General features: G+C 36.2%; 1 protein-coding gene across 3 annotated transcripts in view; it reads right to left on the bottom strand.

Moving 5' to 3' along the window:
* Window positions 1-773: 773 nt before the first annotated feature.
* The window catches only part of LOC131075934 (uncharacterized), a 96166-nt gene continuing 86530 nt past the window's right edge, over window positions 774-10409 (bottom strand). For 2 of the 3 annotated variants that reach the window (XM_058012896.2, XM_058012897.2), the window contains exons 6-8: window positions 1597-1705; window positions 1270-1336; window positions 774-1085 (exon numbers count right to left, since the gene is read on the bottom strand). In XM_058012896.2, coding sequence (XP_057868879.1) covers window positions 1016-1085; window positions 1270-1336; window positions 1597-1705 — 246 coding nt within the window. In that variant the 3' untranslated portion in view covers window positions 774-1015. Of the gene's footprint in view, window positions 1086-1269; window positions 1337-1596; window positions 1706-10409 lie in introns of those variants that run through there. The other variant, XM_059210967.1, reaches the window with a different exon arrangement.

The raw sequence follows: 10409 nt of genomic DNA, 5'->3' as shown, positions 1-10409 counted from the left end.
ACATGGGTTTGTCTGCTTGACAGTCTTTTTGATGTTAGTTTTTGAGTCCTTCCAGTTGCTACATTTGGTCCTACACGGGAGTTTTGTGTAAACCTGTGGAATTTTTTTGTTACAGGGCCATGTTCTTAGTGTCTATAAATAGTGGGGGAAATGTCTAGTTTTGAAGTCTTTAGCCCCTGGAAGACTTTAGTGGCTTATAGCATGACAGATATGCATAACTTTGTGAAGCAATTATGCAAAATTAGTAAGCTGTAGACAGTATGTGAGAATATGGGCTATTTTGGGTGAGGCTATATCAAAAAAACTCCAGAGGAAAAAGCGTTCCAATATGCAGAGAAGAGGTAACTGGGGGAGACGTATCCAGACAGGGACAGTTTTTGGTAATGTAACTCTTTATCCTAATACTTAATAAAAAATCATTATTACCAAAAAAAAAAAAGGAAGGGATACATTATAAGTTGGTCTAGGAGACACCCCATAAGGAGTTGATTACAATTTGCAGCCAAATTAATCTTCAGTGAAACTTGCCAAAACTCCCAGAAATATTCTCAATTTCTATCGTATTTTTGGAATACAGAACAGGGCATTTATAGCCAGATGTATACACAATCAAATAAACTGATAAAGCATCCAACCGAGAATGGCATGGTCGCTAAACATTCTCGCATTGAACTAAAAAAATTAATTTAATAAAATGAAACCTTACAGGAAACGCAAAAATACCCTACTCTAGCTTTTCACTGAGGTAGTTATAAGCTCAAGGTATAAAAGAATGGAAAAAAAAAGAGTGAAATTGATTATATATGCCACAATGAGAAAGCTTGTTTCTACATGTGATAATAAAGAACTTGTCTGTACAGGTAAGTACCAGCATAACTCTTTACGAAGGCAAAGTGGAATTTTACATGCTCGTAAAATGCTCACTGCTGATAAAAGAAATAATCTAAATATGTTTACATCAATATTAAACATGTTAATTTACAAGATATTAACATTTTGATTTTACTAGTGATGATCAAGTCCTCTGCCTTGAATGCATTTTTGTAGAACGTGGCCGTTTCACAGAATCTGTGAAAAGTCGATCTCTGTGGCAAATATGAACAGCAACATGACAAAAGACATCTTCTATCAACTAAACTCAAATTTCAGGCTACTAGTAAACAAATTAGTAGTGCTAAGCAAATATGATAACATTAAACGCACAAACATGATTAGGCAACTTATTCAATCCATCCACACACCAAATTGCCACAAAGGTGCCATAGTTACCTGAAAAAATCCAGCCTCTGAACAACAATTCCATTCAATAGAAACTCGGGGGAATAAATCCTTGCACCTGCAGTGAAACCTATTCTTCTTAGCTTGGCCTGGGCAGGGTAGGCAATTTTAGATCTAAATATTAAATCTACACTGTAATCAACAATGTCAGGTTCACAATTTTGCAATATATAGAAGTATTAAAAACTTTAAACATTTCAAATCACAATCAATGTTTCCACTCTGTTTGGTAGAGGCTATTTTTCATTTCAAAACCCCAAAGCCTCATGTAATTTTAGTCCAGCTGTATATAATTTATAGCACTTCTGAAAACTATACCTTTCTCTAGAAGAGGGATGCAAACTTTGTAGTCTTCTTCACAAGATATGACAATTACGCTTTCCATAGTTTCCTCCTTGCTAAGGGCTCCTTTCAGGCCATTCAAAACCTGCCAAGGCAACAACATTATAACTGACATAAGAAATTAAAACTTAAAACAAGGTTCCTCATATATATGCACTTCCTACTCCATTTCTAGTTATGCAATAAGAAAAATAAGATTTAATTGTATTCATTGAAGAGCTTTTACCACATTACATAAGTTGAAAATTAGTTAACTCTTTGTACATGAAATCATGAAAAAGATATTGAAGGAATGAATGAAGATATGTAATCTCTCAGACTAGAATATTTACCCTTGCATAATTGCAACAATTGAGAGTACTTCAGAGCCCATGAGAGGATCTATCAGCATGTACAATTTACTATCCAGATAAGACCACCTTAATTAATGAAGTTGAAAAACAACAGAAAATTGTTTTTGAATCCATTCCAGCTACAGGTTAATCTAAACTTAGAGCTATAACCACAAATCATGGTCTTCCCCACTTGACAATCTTGGAGATGCAGGAAGCTGAGAAAATATAATGTATCTTTTAACCATTCCATTGCCAATGATATAGCATCAATTATATGATCTCCTTATTAGAAAGATACAGTACATAATGTGCTAGTCATTGTATCAAAATGCATAGACACCTCCATATAAGTAAATGAAGATGATTGTTTTGGCAGATAAGAGATCTCAAGGATTTCTCCTCTTCCCTGCCCCACGCCCGGTTCCAAAATGTAGGGACACTTGACAACCAGCAAACATCCCCTGATCATCCTCTAATGCCCTCAAAATAAAAGACACCTCCCCAAAACAAGCTAAAACAATGCCTGACATCCTAAAAAAAAACTACAAAAGTATAATATGTTCCTGAGTGTGTCTTAAGTATAATATGCCACAAAAGCTAGCAAATTTCATGAATAGTTCTAGAGAATCTTTCTTATCTCAATCCAATACACAAAAGAATATTCTGACCAACCCATATATTTGCACAATTCTCAACTTGTGTTTATATGTGATATTTATCCCTCCAACATATTATCCAGATACACAAAATACAGAAAATAAATGCTAAAATGGAAACACAAAAATGATTCTGTATTCATTTTGATGAAATCATATTACAGAATATCGCAGGCCTTGTTTGAGCAGTGCTTAATATAATGTAATTCATGGATGATCCATTCTACTATCAAACATTTTATTTATAGTAATTTTACCCAAGGGAACTACTACTTGCCAAGCATGTGGGATAAACCAATTTAGAGGGACAAACTTAAAAAGCATGTCTACTGCTTTTGTTAATAAAGCTTAATACAAAAGTAATTAATTAGAACGAAATAATTACGGTTGTAGGTCCTAGCATGCACTCCCCATTAAAAAGCTTTATCCTCAAGCTCAAGATGAGGGAATTGTTGTAGCAGGAAGAAGATAGGTTCCCATGTTGCATCTTCTAGTTGCAACCCATGCCATTGACTGAGGACCTCAGGGATGCTACAGTTGCAGAGGTGGTGTAATCATCTATCCAAGATAGACTCGGGCTTGAGGATAATAGATCCTTCAACATCTAGCTTAGGTAATGCAAATTGCACTTGAATTTGTTGCCCAAGACCCACATAAAATATGAAACATGAAAAACTAGATGAAGCTTGGAGGAGGGAGAAAGCTCCAACTTGTAATTAACTGAACCAATTTTCTTCAAAATTTTGTAGAGTCCATAAAATTTGGGAGTGAGTTTTGACAAGTCTTCGGCTTCAAATATAACTGCTTGTGCAGTTGGAATTGAAGGAAGACCATTTAACGAACATTAAAAGTGCACTCTGAATGGTATTGATCAACTTGCTGCTAGGTACAAGTTGTTCTTGAGGGTGCAAAGAATGGTGTCACATGTGCTAAGGGGGGAATCCACTACATGGACCTTTGAACTACCAACTATGTATGTCTAGAGAAAGGGTGGCAATTAACCATACCCAGCTTCGTATGAAGTCATCTTGGTTGTGTGATAAGTGGTATTATGCCACCATTCAGCCAACTGTAAGAATTTGGTCCAATGATCTTGCTGATCGGAAGCAAAGCAACATAAATAGGTCTCCAAGCATTTATGACAATTTCAGTTTAGCCATCTATTTGGAGATGATATGCAGAGCTCATTTTAAGTTGGGTACCATGGCATTGGAAAAGCCCTTGCCAAAAGTGACTAGTGAAAATTGGGTCACAATCACTGACAATGGAAGCATGTATGCCATTGAGGCAAAAGATTTGGTCAATGATGGTTTGTAGTTGGACAATAATGGAAGCAAAATAAGGATGGGCTAAGGGATAGAAATGAGAATATTTGGAGAGATGATCAACCACCACCAGAATGACTAATTTCCCAGCATTCTTAAAAGGCATTCAATGAAATCCATAGAAATATTTATCCACGTTCTTACAAAACTAGACAATTATTCCAGCTAGCCGGCGATGCCAACAATTTTGCCTCTGTTGGGTTGACAGATCTCACATCCTGCCACAAATTGTTTGATATTGTTTCTCCTACCTTGCTAGAAAAAATTATGGCAAAGTTTTTCCTGTGTTTTGTGGAACCTTGAGTGACCAGTAGAGGGGGTGGCATGAAGTTTAGCCAAAAATTTCTGTCGCAAAGTCATTGGGAGACTAACACTACACAACCTTTATATCACAAATAAGATCCATCCGTTGAATAGGTGGAGTGTAAAGAAGGATGAGTGGATACCACTAATTAAATATATTAATTAAAATTAATATTTAAAATAAGTATATTTATAGTTAAATAATGTTATTATATATATAAATATACAAGTTTTTAATTTATATTTTTAAATATTATATTATTTTTAATTTATAATCATATTATAATTGTTAATATATAGTTTAATAAAAAATATATTGATAAGTATATAATAGTTAAAATTTTAAAATTATTATTATAATATCAATTATTAAATTATGTATTAAATATATAATTAAATTATAGATATAAATGAATACTCAGACTCGGCAATGGCTGGCCCAAAATTATAGATATTAAATTATATATGTGTTTGATAAATTTGCTCCACTCAACTCAACCCGGAATGAATATCTTATCGATTATAGATAATTTTATAAATGGCGTTTTATAAGAAATTACATTATAATGATTTTATAAATGCATATTAAACAAATTATTTGCCGAACATACAATATTGTGTTTGCCGAATATTATAGTAAATTACATTATACTTTATAGATAATTTTATAAATGTGTGTTGTATAAGAAATTATAAATGAATATTTTATAATATCCATGGCTCCACTCAACTCAACCTAGAATGAATCATAGCTCAAGTCACTATCAATTCGCATTCAACGAAGGAATGTCGGCTGATACAGAAGACACCTGATTGAGAAATGCAACTATGCAATAATAGCCAACGTAATGAGGTGTGGAGCTTTGCATCTAACATTCGTTCGGCTTCCCTTTGCATGTCCCCCTTTGCTCACTTCACTATAGACCAGATCTATTCGATCTTAGCCACCAATCTAAGCCTAAACCATATTTCGTCTCTCCCTATAACACCTTCTTTCCCATTGTCACATCTAAAAAGGTTGAAAAAACAATAAAAACTCTAATTCATAAAATGTGTGTACTTTTATTTGTGTTTCAAACGATTTTTTTGTGTTTGACTCACGTGATTTTGCAATTTTTTGGGCCAAAAATCACAAGTATTGCATAAACTTGTTCATGAGTCTTTGTGCATAAGACTCGCTTGGGTAAATAACTCGCGAGTACTCACAATTTCAGTGAGTCTTGCGGGATTTTTCATCTTTGGTCATGACAATTAGAGAGCTCCAAGGGTGGTACATAGTTAATGAGCCTATAAAAAGAGGCAATTGAAGAAGTTGATTGTGATAATGGAGTTAAACAACCAGCAATATTCATGCAAGTGGGTATGATATGGTAGAAATGTACAAAAAAATTTAGCTCTCTGTCTACTCAAAAAATTGGCCAAATTTGAAAGATTCATGTCCTTATGTTAAACCCTTAAGCCTGTGTTCTATTTTCAAGTTGACTTGCTAGCCTCGGTTGCATGCACTCAACTTATAACTCCATGTGTCTAGTGTCATGCGTGATAGGCCCCATGTCCTAGTTACTAGCTTGTCTTGTCTCGCTTAATTTTCCAAAGTTTCGGTCTGATGTTTATTGACATGAAATCAATGGTCATTGTGTGCCCATAGGCTCCAAATTTGTCAAATTTGTTAGACCCTCAAGGTCATGTGATCATGCCAAGTGTCTGGTGGGTCCAAATCTATCTGTAGAGAGGAGTAAGCCGCTTGGTCTAAGTCGGCCTCATTTTGATTGGAGCATGTCTCCACAGTGTCAAAACTGGCAAGTCCTAATCAGATGTGTGTTGTTGCAGTATCACGCCAGGTGGAGGTGGGCCCAATCCTCTACAGAGCTAAAAAGAGCCTTGTCACAATAGCACGATGTCAAAAAGGTGGGCCCCATTTACATCTAAGAGAATGTGATATGCTAACATGTGGCGCTGACTGTTGTACACAGTGGAATGTGTCATCTTACATGTCATGATCTAATTGTTCCATATCTTCTCAAGCGTGTAAGGGTATTTTCAAATCTAATATGTTCAATCTCAGTTTCTAATCTTGTCGCAATCTTTCCAAATCAACGTTCAACGTTCAAAATCAAGAACAGCTAGTTCTAAGCGCCATTGGTCGAATGAATGCACGTTAATGGCAAAAAGACTAGTTTAAGTCAATTTTTTGCTTATTTGATCAAAATAAATACATCATTGAGACCATTTTGAAGAGTACTTTCTATTGCAATTGGATTTCCTAGGCGAATTGTACTCTCTGCAACAAAAGTGATAAAACTAGGGTTTCCTGCAATACGGGCTATAAGTTGCTAGAATTTGCTAAATTTTATATCTTTGAGCTTGCAATTGTTGATGTGGTCCGTTTTAAGTTAGAATTGGAAGTAGATTTTCTGTCTTTGTTATAAATTGCAAAACCCTAACGTTGTTTGCAAACCCTAAGTTTGATAAATTGGTTGGATCATCTGCAACTAAGAGGGGGTTTGAGGAAGATTTGTTCTTCCTGCGAATGTCTATAGCCCAAGGCATCCTGATGATAGGCTAATTAAAACTTTGGAGTTAGTTAGAGATGCAAAATTGTCAGTTTTAGGGTGGTCACCTTTTGAGCATTAGTACAGAAAATGATTGGCACATTTTCCTCTTAGGAATGGATGGGTGTTAGATATGGGCAAATTGGTGGTGCCCAATGTCTTTATCGATGCTGACTTTGTTAGCGTTGCTGCAAGAAGATATGATGCTAAATCAAGGAGTATTTTAGCAAGCACTGGAGCTCCAATGATTTCTTTCACAAAGGCCTTCATCTCAAATCTATGTTACCCCGAGTTTCCGGGACGGGGATGGTAGGGGATGGGGGTATGTGTTTTCGGGATGGTGATTTTTTTTGCCAATTTTGGGGACGGCTAGGGGATGGCTATATAAAAATAGGGAAAATTAAAATATATAGGGAAATTTAAAATATTCATATGAAAACATGGATAAAGCATGCACATATACATTATAAAACCTTAACATATAAGAACTAGCAGAGTTCTTATGCCAAATTTGTGTTAAATTGAGAATCAAAGTCAAATTGCTTATAGAACTCATTGTCAAAATTCACTGTCAATATACAGAATTTATGGGGATGTCCCCTAGGAGTCCCCTGTGCCCGAGATGTCCCTGGGACGAGGGCGCCTGGAAAAAAAAAACCGGGGACACGTCCCCGGGTAACGTAGTCTCAAATGTGTTTGAATTGACCAAAGTTTCCAATAAAGTGATTAATTTCAATGCCTTCAAAGAGACATACCAGATTCACAAACATGTGTATAGATCAGTTATCATCCCAAGACACAAGATTAAAGGCTTTGACACAAAAACAATCAAGATTTTATTCTTGGAGGAGCCTTTTTCTTTGGAAACATTTAAGGACTATTTCATCAAAACATATCATTCCTTATGTCAGATTGTTGGAGAAGATGTTGATTTGAAGATTCCCATCCATCTAATGTATACGGCATCTGACATTCGGGACAAGATGGTAAAAACTAAGTTTGATTTTGCAACTTTCTTGGCGGACAAAATGCACAAACAAATGGTGGCTATTAAGCCAAATGATGCAAAATTTGATTTAAAGTGGTATTCATTGATGCAACACATGTTCCTGTCTCTTGGCAGAGGTCTATGGGATAAGACTCTGCAAATCAGATATGTAGATGAGAAAAGGAATTCCTTGTGCAATGTTGGACCTATATATGGGATAGGGATTGTGATAACTCAAGCTTTATCATTTTTAGTTCTTTGTGACTAAGTTGTTGGGACATTTTGAAGAACATGTAGAGAGGATCCCAAGGGAGATCATGTACTCCTTGAAGCCTACTGAGAGAACTCCACAATTGGGGTGATTGGCAGCTCCATACCTACTCCACCTCATTCAAAATATATAGGTGCCCTGTCAAGCCCCAAATCCTGCTAGTATGTATGCCTAAGACAATTGCATACTTGGAGATTATATGGAAGTTTAATGAGTCAGACAAGACTCATTTGAGGGGTCAGAAAAAAGGTACATTTTTTCCAACTTATTTGAAGTTTTCTTATTTTCAGGCTGCTTATAAGGATGGATTAGATCAGATTTATCATTTTCTGCAAACTTATAGGATGTCTTTTGAGTACCGTAGAATCAATTTTGATCCAAAAAGGATTTATTAATGTAGTTAGGGCTAGTGTGAAGAGGCCTACATTCCCTCATGAGGTCTATTTTGCTGAAGACGTAACAAGAAACTACCTCACAATTAAGGAGGTAATGGATAAAAGAAGGAAATGGTTGGGGATTGTAAGGGGTGAAAGATTGAAAATGTAGAAAGACCCTAAGTTCCCAGGATATTTTGTAAATGAAGAAAATAAAATGATCAGAATTCAGAAGATGCTTGCCAATGCAAATCAATTAATGGCAGCGAGGAGCAAAGACTTGTAATTCAGAGAGATCTTGGTGCTCCAGTTTGGCCATATGTTAGTGCAAGAAGTGAGGAGCCAGAGGAGCAGTCTCAAGCTGTCGTCATCCCTAAAGAGCGGCAAATTAAAAGGCAAAATACCTCTGATCCTAAGGAGAAAGGGAAAGCTCCTATTGAAATTGATGAGATTGAAGATGTGGCAGAAGAGCCAGCAGGGCAGGAAGTTGTTGAATCTGAGTCCTCACCACCCAGGATGATCATTCCTGACATGACTGCAAATAAAAGTGAAGAGCACTTAAAAGTAGCTACAGGTAACACTAGTGACGTAAGGGCTCTGGCTTGTCATAAGTTTTTGTCAAATGATTACTTTTAGAAAACCAAAAATTTAGAGATTATGTGAGTAGGGTGAGGCAGGATGAGTATCAAAGAAGAGTAACAAAAGAAAGAAAGAAAGTTGACTCTTCACAAGGGGAAGAAGTGGCAAAGCAAGTTTGCCTGAGATAGATTTCAAGGTGGACAACATTACCCCTAAACAAGGCAGGCAAATGGTAAGAAAAAGTAGAATGCTAGTGTTGCCTAATTGGGACATAACAGTTGCGCTAGCCTTCGATACAATAAGGAAACAAGATAAATAGGTGTATACTACAGAAGAACAAGCTGAACAAGCTTTTTTTGGTTTAGGGTTTAGTCCTAGTTTTGAGACTCTAGCAATTTGGGCATTGGCTCCAAATATAGATAAGCTCGATATTGTAAGTAGTGTGGAAGAGCTCAAAAGTGATGTGATAATAATGAGTTCTAGAAACTCCTGCTCCACAAGCAGCCTCCTTGGTTGTAAACACTCCACTCTTTAGTGAGAGAACGTTAAATAAATTGCAAAATGATCATGATGAGTTGCAGCAGAAATATATGCAAGCTTTGGTAAAGATGAGGGAGTATGAAGATAAGGAATTTGCTTCATCTAGTTCGCTATGCCCATAATTGCAAGCCCTTCAAGCTCTGCAGAAGTTTTTCCACCTGATAGAGAGGATTTGCTCTATGAAATAAAAGAGTTCAAGGAACATGTCCAAGGAATAGAAGATAAAATGCAAATCATAAGCAAAATGGTCACAGATTTGGTTAAACATAGGTTATCCAAAATTAATGGCAAGCTGGATGAAACATATAAGGCCTATGCAAACCTATATTTTGCCTTAGCCAAACATAATTTGGATTCTGAGAATGTCAAAGAAATAAAAAACAGATGGATGCCAAGGACTCCTACAATAAGGCACATTGTCAAAGTATCAAGGTTTGATCTGGACAAGCCTGCACAGATCAAAGAGACAAATGAAATGATGGAGGCCTTGGAGGAGGTAGTGGCCTATATGTTGAATCTTGATAAGCAATTGAAGGAAAAACTGAAGTTGATTGACTCAATGGAGATAAAGGTGATGCTTGGCATCAAGGATGAGAAGGGTCAAGCAAAAACCCTAGAGCAGTGGAAAGCATAATTCAACAATGTTGGCCCAAATGTAGTATACCCTATTTGTTTAGATAATGAAATGAATATGAGTCTACTAAACACAACATTGGATGAGATGTATGTCCTCGAAATAATTTGTGACAGTTTCAATAGGGAGGCAAGGGCAACTTTGGATGCAAAGTATGCCAGCTATAATCAAAAGATCATCAAATTTCAAGATTTCCAATGGCCATCAGAATAGACATACCTCGCATGGGAGG

The sequence above is a fragment of the Cryptomeria japonica genome, chromosome 9 (assembly GCF_030272615.1).
Source record: "Cryptomeria japonica chromosome 9, Sugi_1.0, whole genome shotgun sequence".
NCBI lineage: Eukaryota > Viridiplantae > Streptophyta > Pinopsida > Cupressales > Cupressaceae > Cryptomeria > Cryptomeria japonica.
Note: the sequence above shows the minus strand (reverse complement) of the source record. Positions and strands in the feature narration are given on the sequence as shown.